At 43.1% G+C, this 26,426-nt stretch overlaps 1 protein-coding gene across 1 annotated transcript in view; it reads right to left on the minus strand.

Annotated features, from left to right (window-relative positions):
* LOC125439912 (huntingtin-like) overlaps positions 1 to 26,426 on the minus strand; it is a 94,699-nt gene that overhangs the window by 2,634 nt on the left and 65,639 nt on the right. The window contains exons 33-48 of the mRNA XM_048509256.1: positions 25,680 to 25,841; positions 24,545 to 24,600; positions 23,029 to 23,177; positions 21,989 to 22,125; positions 19,810 to 19,926; positions 18,301 to 18,423; positions 17,788 to 18,023; positions 17,356 to 17,498; positions 15,153 to 15,360; positions 12,552 to 12,693; positions 11,513 to 11,692; positions 8,239 to 8,415; positions 7,315 to 7,391; positions 6,298 to 6,436; positions 2,849 to 2,971; positions 1,452 to 1,662 (exon numbers count right to left, since the gene is read on the minus strand). Of these exons, the coding sequence (XP_048365213.1) occupies positions 1,452 to 1,662; positions 2,849 to 2,971; positions 6,298 to 6,436; positions 7,315 to 7,391; positions 8,239 to 8,415; positions 11,513 to 11,692; positions 12,552 to 12,693; positions 15,153 to 15,360; positions 17,356 to 17,498; positions 17,788 to 18,023; positions 18,301 to 18,423; positions 19,810 to 19,926; positions 21,989 to 22,125; positions 23,029 to 23,177; positions 24,545 to 24,600; positions 25,680 to 25,841 (2,380 nt within the window). The remainder of the gene's footprint in view (positions 1 to 1,451; positions 1,663 to 2,848; positions 2,972 to 6,297; positions 6,437 to 7,314; positions 7,392 to 8,238; positions 8,416 to 11,512; positions 11,693 to 12,551; positions 12,694 to 15,152; positions 15,361 to 17,355; positions 17,499 to 17,787; positions 18,024 to 18,300; positions 18,424 to 19,809; positions 19,927 to 21,988; positions 22,126 to 23,028; positions 23,178 to 24,544; positions 24,601 to 25,679; positions 25,842 to 26,426) is intronic.

Below are 26,426 nucleotides of genomic sequence, written 5' to 3' on the forward strand. Positions count from 1 at the left end.
GAATTTCTTTGTTTTAACAGTCTACGTTCATCAAGCCCCGGAATGCCCCTGCTTCAATTCCATCAGCACTGCCCAAAAATCAGGTCTTGGGCTCTCCCAGGTTTTAATCTCATCAAATCATTTCCAATAGCACTGTCCATGTCTGGCGATGGACTTCTGCACTGTCCCAGGAAGACCAGACCCCCAAAATCCATGACTCTTTGCACTTAGATTTCTTCCTTGTGAAAAGTGCTGGCCATTTTTATCTCGCTCTCCTTCGACCTCTTCATTTCTGGAACAGTAATTATTGCCCCCTAGTACCCTCATCTATTCCTGCTATTGCTCATCTCTTTATTTCCTAAGGTCCATAAATTCTGTGTGCTTGTGAGTGCATTTTTATTATTTTTGATCCTTTAGTACAGTGATGGCGAACCTATGGCACGGGTGCCAGAGGTGGCACTCAGAGCCCTCTCTGTGGGCACGCGCACACAGAGTTTGTCTTGAAATGCCCCCCCACACACACACACATCTAGGCTGGCCTGGGCCACTGGACTTGATGTGCATGCACCTCAGCGAGCAGAGAGGACTCGGCTGGTGGGCCTGGTACCTGTGCTCCAGGTGGCTGCTACCGGGGGGGGGGGGGAGCAGAGGCAGCAGAGATGCTAGAGAGGCGCAGAGTGGCAGATGTGGGACTTGCTGGGGGCTACAGCAGGCTGGCCCCTGCTCGAGGGAGTTATTCAGGTTAAATTGCCACGTTGGCACTTTGCAATAAATAAGTGGGTTTTGGGTTGCAATTTGGGCACTCGGTCTCGAAAAGGTTCGCCATCACTGCTTTAGTAAAATTGAACTCTTTTTTGCTTCAATTCTGGTTTTGAGTGGATTTCTTAGGGGACTGACCTCTTTATGCACTGGTGGAGATCCCCTACCTGCCTCCTGCATTGCTGGTCTGTTTCCAGCTACTTCCCCCAATTAATTAAAGGAATAGACCAGACTAATTTGGATAACAACAGGGAAACAAACCAGCCCAGATACAGACAAAAATGCAGGCACTAGGCTAACTTTCAGCAGTTTTCAGAGAAAATATGCCAGGAAGACACAAACACAATGCTTTCTCCTTGCTCTTTTACTGAGAACATAATGCCACTATTTATACAGGCAAAGTCTTTTTATACATAGGGGACATGAATGTACTTTTCCTCGTATTTTCCTCAAGCTAACAGAGAGGGAATCAGATGGTGGTTGAAAGTGAACACGCAGTAGCCTCATTTTAGCAAGACACCTTCACTTACACATACCTGGCATGGTTTCCCTCTACAGGAAGCCTGCAGAATTCACCTATCACTACAACTTGACTTCACACAGCATGAGTCTGACACAGCACAAACATCTGTTGAATTATGGGGTAAATGAGTCACTGCAAAAATTCAACCCGGACAGCATTACAACATAGTATTATGGCATTTTTAATTTACCAAAGATATCACTCAGCTTGTTCCAGTATACAGATGTTTCAATTGGTTGTAATGGCTGAAAGACTTGATGGCTGATGGGAAGTTTTTGAACTGCAGCAGTCACATGAGCAAGAGTCACCCTCCGGGCTGTTTCAAAAAGATTCTTCTGATCCCTGGAGAGTTCCTGCATGCCAAGGCTTAAACATGGAGCTAGGAGGCTTATATTAAAGTCCTGAAATTACAAACAGTAATAAGAAAAAACCAACTCTGATAAGGAAGGGGCCATATTAGCTGAAGCCAAGACAGTCTTGTAGCTAGCACCTGAAGGGATGACATTTATTGTGGCACAGGTATTCAAAAGCTAGAAGGAAGGATGTGGCAAGTTTGCAATAATTCACTCTCCCCTGTCTATATTACCACTGTGCACATGAATGCCACTTCATGCATCCAAGACAGTGAGCTTTGTTTCATGAAAAATTGAGTTAAATAAGGTCTTCAAGACTATTTGTTATGCTAGCAAGAATACATTCCATGAAAAAAATAAGGAAATTAGTAACAGCTGCATAATGTTGTCTAATGTAAAGCAAATCACATTCAAGTTTCACCACAATTATTATTCAGATCTGCCCTGGAACACCAACTGGGTATTCTACAGGATTAATTTTGGTGAAATCTATAAATAGTAACAATGCTTTGGTTGCTCCAGGTTTATCTGTAACAAACAGAAAGCTGAAATGTAGCATGTGCACAATACAAATCACCCTGATTACCAGAACACACTGAAAATGGGACATGTTCACATTTATCATGCAAGTCACAAAGAGTAGCTGTGTGCACAAGTCTTAATTTTCATATAAAATATGTTTCTAAATATCATAGATAGATACACAATTTTTAAAACTCTGTATATTTAGATTTTAAAACAAAAATGATAATTCAGTTCCTCAAATCTGGACCTCCCCATCTGTTCAGCTTGAAGCACGTTTTAAAATTCCACATAACGGTTTAAAATGCATGAACATTCTACAATTTGCGAAGGTCTTCGTGTCAAATCTCCATATGCCAGCCCTTTTGTTCCACATGGAATAATGAGAACAGCCAGTTCCATATTTCAAAATTAATTTGCCTGGAAATAATAAGTGGTTGTTGTTGTTGTTTTAATTACCAGCTGAATTAAATAGCTGGACACACAATTCAAAGGGACAGACACGCCCACTCTGCCAGGGAGCTCATTGGGTAGCTTTGGGACAGTTCTGTTCCAAAAGACTAACTTATCTCACCAAGGTGTCAAAAAGATAAAACAGGGAAGAGGCGAACCTGGGAGTTCCTTGGAATAAAGACAGGATAAAATGTGACACATACATTAAAGTAACCACCACCACCATCACCCTTCTTTACGTGCTACTAAAGCCATTTACCTTATGGATCATGAAAGAATTGAGATCTGGTTGAGGGAGCCGATTCACAAGTTCTGCACCTTCTAGCAGAGAGGAGTCTGATCTCGTGTAGCACTGTGAATTCACTAGTGAAACATACCAGTCCTTTAAAGAAAATGATTGCAATGAACTGGTGCCAAAAATGAGAACCAAGTATTTCAACCCCAAAAATTGCTATAAAGTATTTCAACTCCAAAAATTTAGCACTACCTATGAATAGATAATGAATAAGGCCCAAAAAGTTTTGTGCAGGGGGTCAGCACGATGGTCGTAATCCAGATAGTTGGGATCAAACTATGCAACTTCAGAGCACTGTGATGGAATGGCCACTGGCAACTTACTGTGAATGATCCTCCTCTTCTGAGCTGGGAGAACAACTTGTGGGTGTTCATCACCATCCAATCAGGGAGGAAGGAAATAACTTTTTTCTCCTTTCTGTTTGGGGCGAGTCCGCCCCTTCTTCCCTCAGTTCAGGAACTCCAGAGCACCATTTATCCTACAACCAGAACTACAACTTTAATTCAATTAATCTAGATAATATGAACCAACAGGAGCCACAATGAAGGAGAATAAACAGCATAGGTAAAAAAAAAGGTGAGTAAACGTGTTGTCTTACAGATTACTTACGATGACTTTGGGAGGGGCAAGATGTTTTCATGGTTCAGAGAAGAAGGATCATTCATAGTAAGCTGCTAACCGTCATTCTCCCACTGAACAGAGGACATCTTGTGGGACCTACAAAAGCAATGTCCCAAATGTGGGTAGGTCATCGTACGTTAGACTGATGTACATGTGGTAAACCCTTCTATCAAAAACTGCATCCAAAGAGCTGTATGAATCAATTTTGTAATGCTGGACAAAGGTGGAAATTAAAGACCAAATGGCCACTTTTCAGATTTTGTCCATGTCCACATTCTTATGGAGGTGGCATGGTGGTCGTGCTACATGAGCTGTGATGCCAGTTGGGATCTGTAGGTTTTGCACTTTGTATGCTTGATCTTTGTGATGCATGATGTTAGGCATTTACTGAGTGGACTGCTGGAGATAACACCTTCTAAGTTGAGTAGAGATATGGAGATGAACATTTTCACCATCTTCCTAATGGGTTGAGTCCTGAAAATGCATATTTTCAAGGATCTGTGCATATCCAAGGTATGCCACTGCACTTCTGTAGGATATTTGGGACAGAAGGATGGTAAGCAAATCTCCTGATTTCTGTGAAATTGAAAGCCCACTTTTGGGCAACAGAATGGAATTATGTGTAGCACCACTTTATCATGCAAAAGTCTGGAAAGAAAGGTAGTGTGCTAAGCTCAGATTCCTAACACACTGAAGTGACTGCTACAAATAAGATGACCTTCATCCCAAAGGTTTCAACAATAGAGGTTCAAAAAGAGGCTTGATGAGGGCATACAGTACCACATTTGGCCTCCATGCGGGAAATCTATGCGCTGCAGGGTGATCCATGGCTTTTGCCCCTTTGAGGAATTTCACTATGTTTGGATGTTGGGACAGAAGCCAACCTTCTAGTTGGGGAACGATTGTGGCTAGAGCTGCCACGATGCCAAAGGGTAGCTGAGAAAGGCGAGATGGTCAGGACACCAGGAAGCAGAGGATTAAGTTTCTTCCTCCTGGACCATCTCACATAGGCTTTCCAAGTTACATTGTATATTTGAGTCATGGACTTGTGTCGTGCAGCTAGAATAGTGTTGCTGACATCTTCACTTAGGCTGTCCCTGAGTAGTGATCTCCTTTCAAGCACCACATGGTCAAGTTGAATCCTGAGGACCTTGATGGAGCATATCCCTGCTCAGAGGGAGACAAACTAGTGGTCACGTGGCCATTTGGAGCAAGGTGGCGAACCACTGATGCTGTGGCCAATTACTATCACTTCAGCCTTTTCCCTTTGAATTTTGTATAGCAGTCTGGGTAGAATTGGTAATGGAGGGATTGCAAATAGACGTGGCCACCGTGATGTTACCGCATATGTTGCTATCGCCATAGAATGATAGAAGCGAGTGAAGATTTGCTTGGTTTGGGTGATGTGCGGGGAAGTGAAGAGATCCATGCTGGGGTGCCCCAACTGATGGGAAACCCACTGAAACAAAGTCGTCTTCAAACACCATTCCCCCTCTTGAATGTCCTGGAGGCTAAGCTAGTCTTGATGCCTTGTATATGTTCCACAGGGACGCATGGCAGGTTTTTCTCCATCTTGTAGAGAGCTTTCATAGCTTCTTTGTGCATTACCGACAAGCATGAGCCCTCCCCTGGTGGTTCAAATGGGCCTTTGTGGCAATGGTAGCTGTACAAATCAGTATGTGTGACTGTACTGTCAAAGGCTTTCATGGCCGGAATCGCTAGGGTGTTGTGGGTTTTCCGGGTTGTATGGCCGTGTTCAGTAGCATTTCCTCCTGACATTTCGCCTGGATGTATGGCTGGCATCTTCAGAGGATCAATTCTAGACTGGAAACTTGGGGTGGCCATCTTGCCCGCATCCATCATGCTTCTCTTTCAGGGCCTACTGCTCTGAGCCTTTGCTGCCCTTTGAAGTGTTCTTGCTGCTGTTGGGAATGATCGTGAGTGGAGCAGCCACCACAGGCCAGAAGCCCCCACTGGGCATACCAGAGGGAAATCGACAATCATCTTCAGAAAGAAAAATGTCATTGCTGGAGCCCTGCATGCTTGGAGGGTCACGTGGGGGGGGGGGGGGGCCTTATGAGCTTACAGCAAAGGCCTTCTCCACACTCATGATCAGTGCTCTCCCTAAGGGAGCGAAAGAGGAAGAAAGGAAGGAGGAAGAACAAGTGAATAATAAGTAGGGAGACAGGACTCAAGACAGAGTATAATGAGGAATAAGATCTGTAAGGAAATAAAATAGTAAGTAGAATATCAGAACATAGTAACAAAGACAACCTAGGAAACGCTGTTCTGCCCTGGGTACGCAGGAAAACAACTGAGGGGAAAAGGAGCAATCTCAACTCAAACAGGAAGGAGAAAAAAGTTATTTCCTGTTGCCTCAATTGGATGGTGGGAGTGGGAGAACATGCTGTTTTCAAAACATCTACTGGTAGCAGCTGCGAACTGCAGATATTCGCATCAGGATCACAGTGCTGAGTGAGTGCAGTGAACCCCCATCTAGTCACACGAGTGGGCTTTGTGCCTCAGAGGATGAGGACTGCCATCCACACACTACAGCCGACAAAAGAACGTTCTGCTATCCTCGCATTAGATGTGCACGAGGCAGCCAGTTTCCTCAACGAGGATTTTTTACAAGCATTACCTTCAGGAAAAAAAGGTAGCAAAAACATTTCAAGATTTACAACACAAAATGTACTGTCCACCAAGTCGATTTAACCAAGAAGATCTACCAGCATTTTTAAAATAGGTGTAAGCAACAAGAACAGACGCAGTTTCACAGGAAACAATCCTACTTTGTCCGGAGTGACCGTTTCCAGGGTCGGCTGGCTCTCTCCATCCAATGGGTGTGAAGTGACACAGGGTGGCGGGCTCACTGTGTCTAAGGCGACCGTAAGGCGAAACCTATCCAAGAGCGAGTAGAGTCTTTGGTGTCTAAAAACAGGCACAGAGTTGCAGTCAGAATATAGACGTGACCCAGGAGAGCCCAGGTGTATTTTATGAAGTGCCAGAACGTACATTCGAGAAATATTTCCAACCAAGAAACAGAAAAACAGTTTTGACATTGCAAGGAATAAAACAATGTCAAAATGCACTGCATAAGCAAACTTAATTCATAACGAATTGCCTAACATTTTCATGTAACCCAGACTATACTTAAAATGCCACGGGGACCATGGTAAAGTAGTGCGGCCTGAAGTTGCAATGAAATTGCTCTGCATGAGTCTGGAGTAACAGTCACATACAACAACCCTAGTAAACAGACCTCACATCTTATGGCATCACAGTAGGAGAAAGAACAGTTGCCTCAAATGTGGCCATAGAACTATTGATACTTAAGCTACACAAGAAACTAGGGAGCCTTCACCCCAAGCACTATTCCCCAAGTCACAAGCTAAAAAGCTTGCTGATAGCCCCCCTCCCTTAAAGAGATACAGAACCTTCTGACAAGATAAGTTGGATAGGAGTGCAGTTAGAGTGTCAAATGGGGCTGGGGAGACAGACACAGGTCAAAATTGCTTCTCTCACAAAGCCTTTCAAGTATGTGACTGTTGGCTTTCCAGCAAACCCATCTTACAGGGTGTTACAGTGGAAACAATAAAATAGAGGAGGGGAGAGTCAGGAGCACTTTCAAAGAAGGGCATGATAAAAAAGTAACAGATTGTCCACAGCAAAAGGCAGCTGTATTCCCATGTCTGCTCTGCCTCATTCGAATGCTGCTTGAAACACAATCTGTCCTGTTTGTTTCGTGACTTCATAATCTGGTCACATTTTAAAGTACTGTTCCGTATCATATTACAAGAGTACACCACCTCTGTGCTAGTCCACTGCTTTGAAGGTATTCCTGAATCCTGTCCAGTTCTTCAAGTGGTAACTGAGCAATGGTGTTCTGTACAAAAGCAAAGAAAGAAAAGGAAGGAGAGAACAGGTCTGTAACCATTTTCTGAATGAAAAATGAGACATACACTTTAGTCCACATTAAGGTAAGATAGGAGCAAGGCACACAATGCACACTTGACCAAGATTAGCACCAGTTAACTCTCAAGCTTACTTCAGATCTGAAGCCAGTTTGAAATGCAACCCTATGCAACATTACTCAAGTTGAAAGCTACCAGTCAAGTGGAATAAAGCTGTACAGGCTTGCATTGGTCTCTCTGACACAGAAGAAAAAAATGCTTGTCAGAATCCTGACACAAATGGATGATGCACAGCTCTGTAACCCTGGGAACAACAGAAGGCCGGACTATGCCAAACTAAGGCATAGACAGGAGGATTTTTATTTGAAGGGGGGACAAAAGCCCCCAAAGCATCCATCTCCTTCACACAAACACACATTTACCCTCTCCCCATTTTCTGGTGTACAAGATAAAACCATAAAAGGGAAGATGAAATTCTCTTGTTGGTGGCAGCTACCTACTGGAATGGCAACAGGGTTGGGGTAAGAAGGGAAAAAAATTAAACAGTCGGACAACCTTAGTTCTTGGCACCGTTCGGCACATAGTGGTGGTTTGCCACAGCACTTAAATAGCCTTTAATTTATTTAAAGTGTTTTATTCCTGACTTTCTCTGCCAGTGGTCTTAACTACATAGAATTCTGCCATAAGTAAACCTTTCAATATAAATAAGAGACGATGAACATTTTCACTCCCAGAAATTGTTGAGCATGCAGACTATAATTTATCTTGCATTATACCAAATTACTGCTGTATTCAAAATAACGGCATCCATCTCTGTACCTGCTGCATTGCAGCTAAAAGCATTTCCACTCTTCGGCAAGCCAGGGTGTCCACCATGCGAGCCAGCACACGGAACGGGGTGCACAGAAGTCTGTCCACAAACAGCATTAGCACAGCACCAGACTGGCTGAGATGAATCCCTTCTAAACACTGTAAGGTCTTCTTCACTGTGGTTGGCTAAGCAGAGGAAAAATATGAAAGAAAATTAGAGTTCTTCATCTTCAGGCTACATTCCCCAAAAGCAGCAGTGCTGAACAAACAGTTATTTGCTGTTCTGGCTTCATAGGCCGATGGCTGTGATGCAGAGGCCTGACACAGGAACCTCTCCAGCATCAAAGGAAACCTGGAGCAAAACCTTCCGTATATTCTTTGTTTGAAGTGTTTATGTCCTGCCCCTCCACAGCCCAAAGTGTGCCGTTAGGGCAGGCTACAGCAAACAGAGCACAACAGATTACAATAAAAACCAACCACAGCTTCCCTGAATTCACATTTATCCTCATAATTGAAGCCAGCATAATTTTGCTTTAAAGAGTTTGGTCCACAGCAACTAGTTATCAGCAGGACTGGGAGAAGGCCACTGTCTTTAACATTTGGAATCCAGCACGCTGGAACGCTGGAACCCCTTCAGTCAGCCCTCAACAAACCCCCAACTGCGACAGGCAATTTTTTAACTGGCGAGGAATGATTTGGAAAAGCACAGAAAGAGGCAGCCAAGCACTGCTAAGTTCTCGCCCTTCTGATGGGGTGTGCCTCAAAGGTGCAAAGAACCAATCTGCCCAACACCAAACTAGACAGCAGGAAGAGACTGATCATATTCATATTTACTCAGAAGTAAAGCTCCCTTCTTGCAGGGCTGACTCCTCTCTTGCTATTAAGCATCTCACCACCCACCACTCTCAAAGGTGACTCATGAAAGATCATGCTGGAAGGAATCTGTTTGGTCTTTTCAAGGTGACCCTGGACCTGGGGAGTCAGCATGGTGTAGTGCTTAAGAGCAGATGGACTCTAATCTAGGGAACCGGGTTTGATTCACCACTCCTCCACTTGAGTGGCAGACTCTTATCTAGTGAACTGGATTTGTTTCCTGCTCCTGTGTGTGAAGTCTGCTGGGTGACTCTGAGCTTGTCATAGTTCTCTCAGGACTCTCTTAGCCCCACCTGCCTCACAAAATGTCTGTTGTGGGGGGAGGAAGAGAAGGAGTTTGTAAGTCTCTTTGAGACTCCTTATAGGAGAGAAAGGCAGGTTATAAATCCAAACTCTTCCCCTTCTATTTCTTTTGTTCTGCACACTAACTACCAGTCGAAGACAAATCCATGTGTAGCACAGCAGCCTCCCCACCTTGCCATCCCTCCCACCACACACACAGTTGCATGTAAACTTCTTTTAACCAAGTGTTAATTGTCCCTTTGCAACACCTGCTACCTTCAGACAACCATACAGACCAGGATGTTGATTTCCTCAATATTCATGAAATTGCCCCTTCTGTTAGGCAATAAACTGATATAGTGATTGACTAATTTTAAATAATTGCTTTGGTAATCTATGCTTGCTGGAATCATAAAGTTGTGTTTTGTTTTGGTTCCACACTTGTTGTTAAAGAAAATGCTTATGGATTATTTGGAACTTAACTTTGTCCTTTATTTTGCTAGTCATTCACCAAAATCACCTGCTAGAGACCCGCCCCAAGTAAAGAGATGTTCTTTAAAAAAAACTGAAACAGGAGTGGCTGATTTCTGCTAAAACTGCTATTAAATAATGTTTAAAAAGATTTTACAAATCCATTTCCAAACCCCACCCCACCCCCGCCAAATTGAGTCAACCTCATAGTGACACTGAGAAGAGTTATTTTCTTTTGCTAGAAGGTTTTATGTGTATTGCAAAGTTTTCCCCAGCTGATAAAATATGATGAAACTGTCGGGATACCCAGTTGCTTAAACAAAGACAGTGTGTGGATGAGCTCGCTGCTGTCTTCCTGAGCAGGTTCACTGCTTGAAGGCAGTTCAATCCAGATTCAAAAATCTAGACGTGGAGGACTGTTTGGTGCAACAAAAGACAGTTCCAAGGGAGCTCCACAAGTTTACTGTCAGCAAGGGATAGAAACGGCCCTCCACACGACCAAGGACTGGGGCTGCCGTCTCGAATACTCAGCCAAAGATTCCTCGTTGCCACCTTGCTGGAGGCCATTGTCTGTGTTCTCAACTGGACCGCGTCCTTTCAAGACTCAGCTGGCAGGGCTGCTAGATGAAAAGATGTCCTGCAGCCATTCTGGAGGGCCTTGGACTGTCCAATGTTTTTCTAAGGTAACAGTCCACCTTAAGGCCTACAATCCTGAAAATCAGCAAACTGATCACAGAAGTTGTTGTGGGTTTTCTGGGTTGTGTGGCCGTGGTCTGGTAGACCTTGTTCCTAACGTTTTGCCTGCATCTGTGGCTGGCATCTTCAGAAGTGATTCACAGAGTGTTACACACAGTGTCCAGACTTCTTTTATAACAGACTTTCCTCTGTGATTCACCTCTGAAAATGCCAGCAACAGATACAGGTAAAATGTTAGAAACAAGATCCACCAGACCACGGCCACATAGCCCGAAAAACCCACAACGACCAGTTGAATTCAGCTGTGAAAGCCGTCAACAATACAGTGATCAAAGAAGCTTTCTGATAATAGTCAACTGTAGCTGGTCTCTTCATTTTTTGCCATCTTAATTCTGCCAGACATATTCCTCTCCTATGCCAAGATAAAACTCATGCACAGACAACTTTCAGATTTAACAGCTCCATCAGCACCCTAACTGTTGAACAGGTGCTTGAAACAGGTGACTTGTTTACTTATGCACAATGTACGCACAAGCACTCACTGGCAGCTCTTCCATTGCCCACAGGCACAAAAGAAACACTTCACTCTGGACTCTATGTGTGGAATGCACACTCACAGACAGACAGCATGCCAAGAAAGGATGCATGTGGGAGTGGAAGGTGAAGGACTATTATTGCATCATCATGAGGAAGAGGAAGGCGAAAGGAGTACAAGTGGAAAACTCCGGTGAAGGACAGCACTCTACAGCAGAAGACCTGCTGCAGTTGTCCGCCTACATTTAAAGGGGCCCTGAGACATTCACAGTGGTTGAGTGACCTAAAATGGATTGCAAACAGCCACCATTGCTTAAATTCCCCTACTCTCCTTTAGTGGACATCTCTCTTATACTGTTTACTGCAAATCAGCTGGGAATAAAGTCAGACCACGTTGGCCAAGAACTCTGAACTTTAGAGAGCTTACAGCTGTGAAGTTCTCACACCGTGACTGAATAGCCTGGATGAAAAGCCCACTGGCAGCCGCATTCCTGTGAATGGCGCTAATGAAGTCTTGCACTGGTGGCTCGTGAGAGAGGCTAATAAGATCCTGGACATGATTCACGATCAGCCAGGTCAAATGTTCAGAATCGTGAAGATTTTGGCACTACAGAAGGAAAGAGAAAAAAGTTTATTGAGGCTTTGGACACACATTCTGACGAACCGCAATGATTACATGGCTGCTGCCGCCTCTACCCTTGTGAACTTCTCCAATGAGAGCCAGAATAGACCATCACAGAAAACAAAGAGGCAAAGAGAAAGAGTTTTACAGGCAGCAACAGTTGAACAGAAGGCTAAGACTTTAACACTGCCAACAATGTCCAGTCAGTGGTTTATTGTTAGGTCTCGGACCTTGAAGAAATAAACTGACTCTGTATTGTTGATCAACAGCATTTACTGATAGGCATCAAAGCACCCAGCTTGTTAAAGCCAGTTCTGGCAAACCTGGCTTCAGCTACCTACTTTGTTCAGAAGTTGATCCCCCTCCCATTTTCCAAAAGAATGTGAGAAAGAGTTATTTCGGAGCTGAGGTGCCCAGATGTTGGCAACAGAGGTGTCGGCAACAGATAGAGATAAAGCCACCTGGCCTCCTGCTACCACAGGTCAACGGAAACATCCTGTTTCCCATGAGACCAGAAGTATCAGGGGTAAGCCTAGTTATCTACTCAGCATGTTAAGCCATAAAGCAAAAGATCAAGGAAAGTATGTCCCGTTACAACAGTGGTAACATATAACAGGCTGGTTACATACATCTTGTAGCAACTACATTGAGTGAGGAATGCATCTCAATCAGCTAGATACAATCCCCCTAACACTTATTTATTAAAACATGTATATCCCACTGTTCCTCATGGTTCAAGGTGGATTACAATAAGGGAAAGTTAAAAACAATACTTAAATTTGAAAACTGGTCAAAGGAAAATTGTGAAATAGTCTACAAAGAGTAAAATTCAATCAAAGCTTACCACATAATCACAAAAAAGAATGAGTGCCCCTCTTCGAACAATCTCTCGATTGCACATACCAAGTTTTGATTCAGAATGTGATTCTTCATTGCCCTCGGCAATCTGAGTGCTGAGCAACTTAGTACAGGAAAGGCTGTGCCTCCTGAAAGAGAAGTGGTGACACTGCTGAGAATGTTGGTAGAAGGGCACTCGCTTTTGCCATTCAAGCATGCCAGCGTCTGTGGCTGAGGGGCAGAGCACCACAGGTCTAATCCCCAGCACCTCCTGTCAAAAGGCGATGTGAAAGACCTCTTCCTGAGACTCTGGAGAGCCGGTGCTCTGAGTTAGAACGAGGCCGCTTCCCCTGTTCGGGATCAGTTGGACTACCAAAGGAAGCAAACACACCTGCAAAAAATATTTGGTTACCCTACTCTTCCTATCAACCACCACCAAAGCAAGGATGGACACAATCTTCCGAACGGAGAAAGCACTGGGGCCAATCCGCCATTCTGTCAACTGCCTAACCCCATGAGAGAACGGGGTCAAGGAGCTCCCTTTGCCAACTATCTGCATATGAACAATGAGGTTGCCTCACACCCTGAAAGGGCACTGCTAGCCAACATAGATTTTACAGAAGAGTGCATATACTGTTATTTAATTTTTAAAAATTAAAGAAAAAAATTCAATTTACAAACCAAAAGTGTTCATCAAGGACAAAACTTCAAATGTTGCTTTCAAAATTAGGAGAACCAAATCAACATTAACATGTATGCTTACTTTGTATAGAAGTTCTAAATGTGAACGCTCGGTTTTTGTAAGGGCACAGAATTTCCTAAAAGGTCTTGGAGGAACAGAAGCACCATAGAAAAAAACAGAAAAGTCTTGAGGACTCTAACATACTAACAGGTTCCTTAAGAAGCCACTAACAGTCATTTGTACTGAAGTTTCCACAAGACTCCATGTGTTGTAGCAGAACCACAGTAGGCATAAAGGATGACATGATGGGCAACAGGGATGGTAAGTTATAGGAAAATTCTTGGCATTCGTGAGAGATTTAGCTTGGTGTAATAGAATGCTGGACAAGGATCTGGGAGACCCAGGTTTGAATCTCCTTCCACCCACCAGAGAAACAGGGGAATAAATATCCAAAACAAAATCAAGACTGAGATACTTTTTTTTGCCATCAAGTCATAGTTCACTTATGGTGCCTCCTGGTGGGGTTTTCAGGCCAAGAGACATTCAGACGTGGTTTGCCATTGCCTGCCTCTGTGACATGACCCTGGTATTCTTAGGAAGGCTGTCCCTCCAAACCAAAGTCATTCCTCGTTAGCTTCTGAGATCTGATCAGATCAGGCTATCCCGGGGCTATCCCGGTTAGGGTTGAGAAGGACTGCGCACCCATCTTTGCAGAATCTGAGTGTCCACTTTTAAAATAGTATAATTAGAAACTTGAAAAGATATAGAAAAAGAAACTGATTTTCCACCAGCTTTCTATGCCAAATTTTGCGCTCTGGGGGAAAAAATGTATATGTGGACATCTTGCAAAAATGGGTTTCAATCATTCTACTTTCAAGGGAACTGTCCAAATTGACTTCCTTGCCAAGAAAACCTGGAAAAGTCACAGCAGGAGCTCTGCACATTTCAGAGTCTTCTGGCTCATGCTCTAGGGCCGAGGTGGCGAACCTTTGGCACTCCAGATGTTGTGGACTACAATTCCCATCAGCCCCTGCCAGCATGGCCAATTGGCAGCCCCTGCCAGCATGGCCAATTGGCAACCTTAGGCAAGGTACACCCTAGAGCAGTGGTGGCGAACCTTTGGCACTCCAGATGTTGTGGACTACAATTCCCATCAGCCCCTGCCAGCATGGCCAATTGGCCATGCTGGCAGGGGCTGATGGGAATTGTAGTCCACAACATCTGGAGTGCCAAAGGTTCGCCACCACTGCTCTAGGGTGTACCTTGCCTAAGGCTTTCCGACTTCTCGGTTCCCCAGCATGGACTGAGAATGAAAACCCAGAACAAACCCAGCACTTTCCTGCCATGACACACGACGAAGGCCAGCAAAGTCACTACTGACTGCTTAAAGAAGGACCACTGGTTATCTGGAAGAGAGTCTGTCCCCATTTTCTACTTCGGTTGTCAATTACAAGGGAAAAAAGTCACGAAACTGCATGTAGAAGCATGCCAGGCAAACAAACAACGTCACCCACAAAAGACAGGCTGAATATTGTTTGTTCAAAACAAGAACCATGGAAAGTTTGGTGGCCACCTGATTTTCTAAAAGCTGAAAACAGTCCCCATACAAAGAGCATCTTTAGGAATGACCCAAGGCCTTGTGCATCCCAGGGGGATTTTTTTTAATCTTCCCCTGTGAATGGCACCCTGCTGCCACTAACTAGCATTTCACAAACTACTAATGAAATTCTTTCCTAGAAAAGTGTGTGAGTTGTGGATGCAGCTGCTAGAGTCCAAACATCCCTTGATCATGAACCAGTTATACAGCTCTCTGGACCCAGTTCAATGAGCTATGACATGGCGTGAAACTTCTACAGGAAAATCTGGAGAATATGAGCAAGGTGGGTATGAATGAAAATATTCCTGTCATCATAAAAACAGCCTTACTTTGGAGTCTGATGAACTTCTGACCACCAGGTGCAGTTGGTGTAATTAACAAGCAGCAAGATTTGACACCACAGGAGTACTAAAGAAGGATGCGTGGGGATCATGGACTGCACAAGAGCATTTAAGCTTTCAAGGGTATAGAAGCCGTCAGATGATCCATCTTCTGTAAAAAGCCTGGTGGCTGCTGCAGTGATTCTTCTGAACATGCCTTTAAAGCAAAGGGACAAATACAGTCTTCTGTTGTTTAAGGAGATTTTGCTGGCAGCATAGCTTAGGACACTGGGAAAGACACAACCCATCAACCCGAGTTTCAATTTTATTTTATTAAATTTAGTTAATGAAGTTTTTAAAGTCTTCAAAGGTAAGGCAAGAAAGTCAGAAAATCTTAAAACACTCACTGCCAGGAATTTCTCATGGTACATTCTGGCTGCAATGATTTCATGGACACCTTGCAGAAAGTTAATACATGACATTTGATACATATACAGGTACCTAAAGCCTGCTTCTTGAAGGACCACCTCTCCCTGAATGTTCCTGTGCAGAAGTTTCAACCTTCCCAGTAAGCTTCATTCTCCTATTGTCTACGGCATGTTGTGAAACAGTACAGACTTGGGTTTTTTCAGCGGCTGTCCCATGCCTCTAGAACAGCTTCTCAGAAGAGATGACTGGGGGAGGCTGCAAAACACATCTATTTGGGAGAGTTTGTGGGACAATCTGAGACTAGACAAAGGGAAAAATACTCTCCTGGTATTTAGTTTTAAATATGTGTTTTATTAAATTGTTTCAATTGCTTTACATAACTTTTACCTGCCTGGGAGAATGGTGGTATATTAATATATAAGATGAAAACATCCCATATGCAACAAATGAAGATCTTGTGCTGACTTAAAACTAATGAGAAACAAGAAGAGGGTGCACAATCATGGGTTCCTGCCTGGAGCGACTGTTATACCTGACAATCATTAACCAAGGTTAACATGAACTCAGGGTTGGGCCATGTGATAGAGGATCCAGCCTCTTTTAAGCAGCAAGTCCCCATCTTCCCAGATGGGCTGTCCCTCTTTGCCCACCTAATGGTCCCCAGATCTTCAAAACACATATGGCACTTCTGCTTTCTAGGGGGAAGTACTTAGAACACCTTTCTTGGGGTGGTCAGAGTCCCTCTGAAAATCACCCACTGTAATGAGCAACAGAAACAACCCAATTGGTGCAACCAGACTACAAAGGTAATCACAGGTTTATATAAAACAAGATCAGGGTCAAATTTACATGGTACTTGTAAAGGTAGAGTGCAGAGAACCATTACACATAAAAATGGCAAAAAGAATAGAAAAATAATGTTGTGAAACGTTTCTGCACTATTTAGTGCGAGGTATAAATCCAAATCTTTGCTTGGGGATTAAGTCCCCGACGGCCTCTACCATGTGGTTTGGTTTTCCCAACCTGGAGAAGATTGGAAGTCAGCCACGCTGGCTGTCTCCCCAGGGCATGCCAAGAATATCTGTACAAGTGGCTAATCAATCATCTCCAGTGTTGTACTGACTCTTTTCCTCCTCTGTCAAGAGAACCACATGTATGATTTCCAAGTAGACTGAAATCTTAAAGTTGGATTGGCTGGTAACAATGTCAATGAGAGAAAGAGAAGATGGCTAGTCACAGAGAATAATGTACAAGACAGTCATTCAAACCAAGCACCAGTGAATGACTGAAGAATTAGTTCGATGAGCAACTCCTTCAAATGCAGAAATATTCTAACAGGAAAAGAAAATCCTTCCAAAAACAAACCCACCACAACAAGCCTTATCAGTTAAGCTAGGATGTGCTGGTCAACGGCCACTGATGATGTCACACAAACATCGAAATTTGCTATTAGCTAAAAGGGAGAAGTTTCTGTCTTCCCTAAAAACAAATGCTTTGAAACAGCTTAGAAAAATAACTTTGAAAAAGCAAAACTAAACAATTTTTTCAAGTGAATGGCCCCAGTTCACGAAACCGAAATGGGTTCTGAAATGGAGTTTACTGGTATCGATACTTCTGTTTAACCAGGATTAACAATGGCCAGGCATAATTGTCTAGTGGCTGAGTAGCCAGAGGAAATATGCTTTCCTGAAGCCTTAAAACACTTCAAGCCTGAGAAAGAAGCAAAGGTTTTCTAGGGAGATGACAGCACAGTCAAATTGCAAATTCTATGCAACAACATTACCTGACTTGAAGGTGTGAATTAAACACATAAGCAGTGTGCCCAACTCTTGGCAATAGAAAGTATGCTGCTGCTCACTCATATCCACATTCAGGTGCTTGGTGGTAATATCTTCTAACAGAATACCCACCAGCTGTAACAAGAATCTGGGAAGATAGGAGAGTTTGCTTTATAACACATTAACATTGCTCACTCAACAAACAGATAGGCTCAACACTGCCACAAAGGGGAAAAAGACACATATATTCTCTGTGTCCCAAGAGATTCTGTTGGGCCACTATACATTAGTTACCTTGAACTGCAATATGTGCCATTTTTTCTTATTTCAGTAACCATTTTCTAACAACATACAATAAACGCACTAGTCACCCACCTTCCCCATGAAATACAGGAGAAACTTGCACAAGAAACAGATTAAGAAAAAACAGTGCATACCTGGAAAATGTCTCTTCAGGTAGATATTTATGCTGCTCCTCCACAATTTGTTCTTCAGTTGGAGTTACGTTTTCATGATTTCTTAATTTGTTAATTGTTACACATGAGATCAAATACGGTGAAAAAGACAGCTCTTGAATACGAGAGAGAACGATGTCTTCTGTTGACTGTGAAATCAAAACCCGAAGAATAGCCAGAATGCCAGATATCCACAACTGGACAGTGCTCACAGAGACCTATTGAACAGGAAAAACAAGAACCAAAATAGAGTATTTAGACCACAGCTAAACCTACGTGTGTGCACCGTGGCTGATATTACAATCAGAAAAGATACCTTGCAAGCAAAACAAGACACAGTACATGAGGATGTCAGCGGGAAATGATGGGGGACACCAGGTAAACTAGAGACAGGGGTGGGCCATTCACCCCCTTCACATTTTGTTTACAAGGCCACACTTGTAGGTGGGCCTCATCAACACCACTGCCATCTGTCCAAATAAACAAATAGCTTACCATTGTACTGGGAGTGACAAACATGCTCCGCAAAAGCATATCCACTGGGCGGAGGGCTGATGGTGCTAGTATTTCAAATAAAGTATTCAGGACCCCCAGAGCTTCATGCGAATCTATATGCATCTGTCAACAAAAGGGGAGGGGGCAATAGAGAGAGAGAAGATAAAGTATCACTGTTGTGGTAATAAGCAAAAGAGCCCAAAACTTATCCACAGTTTTACATTCTGAGTAAAAAAACACATCCAAACACAGTTGCTGCCCTGCTTCTTCACTTCTGACTGCAGCCTTCTGCAAACAAAAGCACTATCATGGTGCGAGTGGCCCAGTGGAAACTTCCCCCTCGCTGCTGCCTTTGGCTGAACAGCTGAGTGCAGGATTAAATTTTATTTTTTTAAAAGGTAAAGTTTCCTCTTCAGTCATATCCGACCCTGGGGTACCACTGAAAGCAGTGATTTTATAGGCAAGCCGCTTTTGTGGGGTAGTTGTGCCATTGCTTTCCCCAGCTATTCTTTACCCCCTAGCTATGAGCTAGGTACTCATTTACCAACCAAGAAACGGATGGATGGCTGAGTTGACCATGAGTCAGCTGCCAGGATATCTGACTCACAGAGGGCTCGAACTCCTGACCGTTTGAGTGGCAGTACAAGCACTTAACCACTATGCCATGGGGCTCCTAAATTTCATTTAGATCTTCCTTAAATGCAGCTAACATTATTGAGACACTGTAAATGTAAATGGGTCACATTTTAAGAAACTGAAAATTGTCCAACTTGTTCAATCTAAAAGTCCCACAATTAAACAGATAATTCAAGCACTAATGTAGGTCAGTAAAGCTTCAGTGTACAAGTGCCTAATATGTGGAAAGATAGATATGTGGAAAGATAGATATCTGTCAGGCTTGGGTACAAGTTCTAAGATACTGTAACAGTGCTAATGTGATTCTTTTCTGGGAATTACTGATCTGGAAGCAAACTGCTTTTTATTTATATGATCCCAAGAAAATGCACATCATGACTAAAGGTAAAGTTAGGTAAAGGTAGTCCTCTGCAAGCATTAGGTCATTACTGACCCATGGAATGATGTCACACCACCAGGTTTACTAGGCAGACTATGGAAGGTTGAGTCAACCTTGAGCAGGCTACCTGAAACTGACTTCCATCAGGATCAAACTCAGTTTGCGAGGCAGAGCTTTTAACTGCAGTATTGCAACTTACTATTCTGAGGTCTCCTACATGTTCTTTATGACAAATCACATGGTCAAGACCAAAGAAATCCCAGGTGGTTTGGGTATCTAGGATGTCTGACAACAAAACGTAGGGATATGAAATATTTATTCATTTCCATGCTGGAAGTTCCCAAAATCTGGGACACTGGCTTATCATTCACTATGAAATATCATGCATATGAAGCCCTTTGATACAGGACTCTTAGAAATGCAATGTCACTCTCAATCAAAACATATACATCCCCACACAAATAATATTAATAAGAGATAACTATTATTTTAACCTGTTGTTTTGCTAACTTTGGGAGGATTATGTCTGCAATCTGTCGAGACAATCTTTTCCACTTGTCTTCATTCTCCTTGTGACACTGTTGGAGTATGAGGATGAACATCTCAAGAACCTGAAAATAAATGAAAACCCCACTCATTTTTGCATCATTAGAAAAGCCAGTCCTTTCAATGCTCATCTCCTGCTTGTCTTGAATCTTCTGCACCTGGGCTAAATTCCCCGCTTCCTAACACACAGCATTACAAATGCCCAGTTTGGAAATAGTTAGTGCTTTACACAGTTCTTCCCTCCCAGAACAGGAAGAAAAGTGCTAGTTTGTTGCTTTACACCATTTCCTCAGCATGGCTATGCTTCCCTCGTTCAATTCACAAAGCATTGAGGAGAGGGACTTTATTTTAATAAATTTTTATATTGACACTCCCCTTTCGGGCTTGGGGAGGGTTCCAACAAAATATATACACCATATAAATCTAGTGATAAATACAACAAAATCTGTAAATTTAAAACTATACATGAGTTCTACAATTCCATGATGGTGATAAAAAAACTGAATTCTGCCAACTCCCACTAAGCATCAAAAGGAAGGGAAGGGAGGAGGAGGAGGAGGGAGAGGTCAAAGGTGGTAACCGCTGCTGCCTGCTTGGTGGAACAGCTCTGTCTTCTATGCCTAGCGGAACTGCATTGGATCCAACAGGGCCCTGGTCTCATGAGACAGAGTGTTTCACCAGGCTTGGCCAGAGACCACAAGTACATTTTCACTTGTTGATTGGAGTGTCTGTCGGGGGAGGAAACAGGATAAGCGGTCCCAAAAGGACATTGACCCCAGCTCATTTAGGGCTTTATACATCCATACTAAAACTTTGAACTTGATGATCTGTTATTCCATCAGAAGTCAGTGCAACTGGTGGAGAACTAGTTGGATATGTGTCTACCACAAGGCACCAGTTAGGATCTTACCTGCTGCCTTCTGGACCAGCTGGAGTTTCCACAGCAGGTCCAAGGATAGCCCTGCGTAGAGCAAGTTGAAGTAATCTACTCTAGAAGAAGAGTTTGGATTTATACCTTCCCTTTCTCTCTGATAAGAAGACTCAAAGGGACTTAAAAACTCATTTCCCTATCCTCTCCCCACAACAGGAACCTTGTAAAGAAGGTGGAGCTGAGAGAGTTCCAAAGAACTGTGACTGGCCTAAGGTCACTCAGATAAGACTTCGCAGCTCAGGTGGAGGAGCAGGGGATCAAACCCAGTTCCCCAGATTAGAGTCCACCTGTACTTAACCACTTCACCATGCTGGCTCTCACTTGGATCACTGTGGCTGAGTCAACCTGGGACAGATAAGGTGCCAGCTGTCTCGCCTGGCAAAGATAGTAAAACTTCAAGCAAGTGGCATAATTCACTTGAGCCTTCATCAGCAAGGATGCATCAAGGAATATGCCTAAGTTTGTGATGGTCAGCACTGCAGCAAGCTGCATCCTATCAAGAGTTGGCAGCTGACATCTTCCCCCTATCCCTTCTGGCTCAACCTCATTCAGATCTCAAAGGGCAATGGAAGCAGGGGGTGCACTCCATTGGTGATAATCACTTTTCCTTTCCAGGCTGGGAGTGGAGGAAGAGGAGAGAGAAATTTCAATTTCCTTCTTCCCTTCTCAATTCATGTCCAACAGCTCTGGCTGGGAAAGGACGGAACAAAAAGAGCAACAAGGAAGAAAAGTAGGAAGTGCCACTACCAACAACAGGCAAAAAATGAGTAAGATGATGGAGCCCCCAAGAACCTCTGGCACATGTCAGCAAGGAAGGCCTTTTCCGGGGACAGAGGACAACTTCACCAGTGACCAGAAAGAGCCATTTTTCTGATGATGGAGATTGCCCTCCATCATTCAGGAGAACACATAATGAAATGAGGAGAGAGCTCACCACAGAAGTTCTGTTTTCGGCAGCTCCCCTGTTATTTTTGTGTGTCAACTCAATTCACAAAAATCAAATGGAAATATATCATGCATTGGATCTCTAGAGCGTCAGGTCATATTTTACAATGCAAAATCATTTCAAATAGTGCTTCTGGAGAGACAGGGTGAATATTTTGAAGAAAGTGTTGAATTCAAGAACTCAGACCAAGATAATCAAAACAATAATGGATGTAATGGGGAAGCCCTCCAAATATTGTTATGAAATTTACCTGATGGTACTGTATAAGCCTCAGCAACATCGAAACAACCACCTCCTTTTGCGTTTCCAGTTCTTTGCCAGCATCAGCTTTGTTTGCTCCTCTTAGTATAAAGAGATCGTGAACAATGGGTTGCAGAGCTGGAATGGCTTTGTGAAAATGGTTTTTGCATGTTATTATTGGTTTTGCATGTTATTATTGATTTTCTATCAGCATGCAACTCCCTAATTCTATACCCACAGATTTTCTGCTGCATATATTATACATATATGGAACATCTCTCTTGTTCTCTAGTTCATTATAATATAACAGAAGTGCCTTCCTCAGAATGGTGGCCCCTCCCACTAAAAATACAGTTGCTCAGGACATACAGTCTTTTATAGATGCTCTATATAACACTGTATAACTGACTTTTAATGTAGGAGCAGTAAAAAAAACACTTAGCAGACAGTGAACAGACACCATCTTAACTGAGACTAGTACAGTCAGAAAAATCGAACAGCATGCCTGAATGTTCTTACAGGACAGCTTAGATCAACATTTGTATCCTGGCCAACTGAAAATAATTAGGAAGTAATTACAAGCCACGATGCTTTCTACAAAGTGGGAATTTCAATCAGAAGCCACAAAAGCTTGCCAGTTTTTGCCAGAATAGGAGTTCACCAGCAAAACAGATCTTTACTAAATCTTAACCAGGCAGCTAGAAGAGAGATGAAGCAGCAATCAAATTTTCTGCATAACAAACACAATTTCTTGAAAATACTAGCAAATTGTACTGAATCTTGCAAAATACCCCTCAGGAAAATTAACAGAGATAGAAATCCAATATTTAAAAAGAGGAAAAGGCAGGCTGTTGATGAAAGTGGGGAAAAACCATCTCGCTATGATGGCTCTTGTGTGTCAAATACTGTAAAAATATTTCAGATCCTCTTAGAGAAAACATTTCAGTTCTTATACATTTGATTTTCAGTTCTAATCCCCAGAATTAACAACACAAAGGTTCTGTAAGAAGTTAGCATTCATAACTGTAGACCACTTTTTCCTTTTATTACCATGAGTAACAGCTTTCCTTCCACTTGCCATTATCCCATCACAGAGTTGAATAATTTTAGGAATTCCAATGATCTGTTTGGAGTGGTAGCGCTCGTAAGACAATAGGACCAGGAAGAAAAATATATTGGGAATAATGGCTTCCGATCCCCTGGGGGAACAAAGGAAAAGAAGTGTTGAACTTACTCAAGACCGTCCTTTCTGACCATGGAGAGGATGACATCCTGCAAAGATGTGTGACTCTTCCCAGGCGCTTCAGACAGAGAAGAATTCCAGGGGCTCAGAGGAAGACCCTCTCAGGAGGCTCAGTGGAGGAGGACAACTCCTCTACTGGAGGCTCCAATGGGCAAAGAATATACTCAACTGACAGAATAAGTCAACAATAGAAGCAAACAGCTCTGCAAGTTGAAGCATCCTCAAACAGACACGGGAGGATAAGACAGAGAGTCAGCCCCAGGTTCCAACTACTCTCACTACAAAGCAATTCTCAGCCTTTTCTAGGGTGAAGCTGAGGTCCAGAGAGAACGCTCACAGGTCCATGCAGCATTGTTTCCTTGGTTATGGGAGGATGACATCCTGTAAAGGCAGTCAATCAACAGATGCAACGTTCAAATTGAGTCAAAATACACAAAAGCGTTGCATCAACCGCTTTATGTGCTAAAAAGTGCGTTACAATCACCTCAACATACCCTCTAAAAAGAGTCTGTAGTTGTTTGCAGCCCTTCCTCCCACCTTTGATTCATTTTGAACATTCAGGGTGGTTTACAACATCACAAATTAAAACCTATTAAAGTGCAGACACCTGAAACAATCAACCAACCATAACCAACATACACAGCCCAGGAGACACTGCAAGGACCTTCTAAAACAGTGGTTCTCAACTTGGGGTCAAAAAACCATTTCACAGGGGTCACCTAAGACTCTCTGCATCAGTGTTCTCCATCTTTCAAAGGGATAAATGTTAGGGTTGGGGATCACCACAACATGAGGAACTGTATTAAAGGGACGCGGCATTAGGAAGGTTGAGAACCACTGTTCTAAAAGGATCTGTTTGGGAATCTTTCCAGGACAGAAAAGTTTTCCCTGGCTTCTGAAAAGTGACCAGTGGCCTTGCAAATCTCTTCTGGAAAACTATTCCAAAAAGGAGGAGCAACTATCCAAAACTTGTACAAGATGCAAGGAACAGCTCACCATGTTTCTGAGGGCAAGTGGAGCTACAGTGCTATCACAGGGCTGGTTATTTCCATTGCCAAGAAAACTCAGCTGCTGCCTCCTATCTTTACCAGGAGCCAATGACTCTCGTGCAACCGAGCAAGGCAATGGAGACACACGTGCATCCCCCTCTGCAGAATCCTTCCGGTGCCTTTCAAGATCCCCCCTTAAAAACTGCTGCAAAGGAGAGGACATTTTTTGAAAGACATGACAATAGTTACAAAACCCAGCTTCTATTCCAGCTTAGTCTGGGCTTCCATACAAATGTGTGCAATTAGAAATGACTGAGAAATGCAGAATTGGTACCTGAACAGTCCCACTTCAATGTACTCAAACTGCCTTAGCACAAATCCAATGAATACCTACAAGCACAAGAAACATTCTCATTAGGTAGAGCAAACATTGAAAACATGGTCAATATCCTGAATAGACGAACAAAATAATTGAATCAATGGTCATACGGAGTAATGATGCAGATTTTTAAAATAAAAGGTAATTTGTATATTGAGGAGTCAGTAACTTAAAAAATTATTCTCAGCCTTTTGTTGGAAAAAAATAAAGTTTACAGTAAAACTGGTTCTGGTGGGTTTTCCGGGCTGTGTGGCCACGGTCTGTTGGATTTTGTTCCTACCGTTTCGCCTGCATCTAAACGTTAGGAACAAAAGCCACCAGACCATGGCCACACAGCCCGGAAAACCCACTAGAACCAGTTGAATCTGGCTGTGAAAGCCTGCGACAATACATTTTACAGTAAAAGTTTAGAAATCCTGCACTTACAGGAAATGGGGATTCCCAGTTCAGCAAATGTGCTGGAGACTCAAGCATGGTGGTGTTTCCAACCATTGCTCAGAAAATCTGCAGCAACCTAATGCCACCCCATTCAGAACACCACGGCCAGCAGCCCCCAGCCTGGCTGGACCGTCTGCGAGTGGTTGAGACAGACTGTGCACCAGGCAGACAAATGGCCAGATTTCCTCTGCCTCCTTGTCCCTGCTATGTTCACACAGCTGACTTTAACATAAGCTGCTGAAAGATTTATCATGCAATGCATTACCTCTGAGATGCCTCGCACTACAGGAGACCCACTTAGGTAGCTATGGGGATCTATATGCACAATCAACTGTTGTGGAATAACAGAGTTTAATTTTGTTCCAACCTACATGTTACATGACCCATGACAAATCCATATCTGTGGAGAGGGACATAATTCCTACTGAATTCGGATCTACCAGCTGGCTTCAATTCAATATGGAACCTTTATTGGCATAGAAATTTAAACAAGGTTATTTTTTTAAGAAAAGACTTTTACCAGCTTACTTGTCTTTATTATTAGGAGAAATGATCAGTGCAAACAAGAGCAAAATTATTCCTTTGCAATGAAGAACATGGGGAGAATAAAGAGTTTCCATGCAGCATGCACACCACCAATACGTCAGCTCACCTGGTCAGAATCCAAAAGGCAGTAGTTGACGCGTAATTGAACCAGTTGTGCAAGAAGATCCAGAACTTGCCTCTGCAGCTGCACAGAAGTTGTTGTGGTGTACTGCTTCAATGCTTTGATAACAAGGGGCTCAAACAAACGAATGTGATTATGAATAATATTCTATGGAAAAAGTGAAAAAGGAATCAACTGAATAAAATTCCAGTTTCTAAAATAAGTTAAAATTAATCTACACAGTTAAATCTGATTATCGCTTTATATAAATTGATACACAGGCATGCAGTGGGGTGGTTGTTCAGCAAACCCGAACCAGAAAAAAAGGCAGCAGTAAAAGACTGCCATAAAAAATTGGCTCCCGAAAAAGGCTGCAATTTTTCGATATGTAATAATGGCTTTTTTCAGCTTTTTAAACAATTTCGAGTCTAATAAACCTGAACCCAAAAAAATAGTGATTGTTAGGCCTCACTCCCACAACTGAACATGAAAAGGACCTTGAGGCCAGGGTTGTGCAGAGGATTAATACCAGTGGCATACAAGGTCCAAATGGCGCCTAGAGACAAAAAACCTTCCGGGCGCCCCCCCACCCACGGAGCCCCACTTACTTGCACAGCGCCTTATCCCTCTTACCCTTTCCTTTCCACGCAGGCTCTGAGGCTCGATTTCAGGGAAGCTGCCTCTCGGGCAGTCTGTCTCTATGACTTTCTTAAAAGGGCAGTGCTCCAAAGATTGGCTTAAGCAATCTTTGGA

Source organism: Sphaerodactylus townsendi, linkage group LG10 (assembly GCF_021028975.2).
Source record: "Sphaerodactylus townsendi isolate TG3544 linkage group LG10, MPM_Stown_v2.3, whole genome shotgun sequence".
Classification (NCBI taxonomy): domain Eukaryota; kingdom Metazoa; phylum Chordata; class Lepidosauria; order Squamata; family Sphaerodactylidae; genus Sphaerodactylus; species Sphaerodactylus townsendi.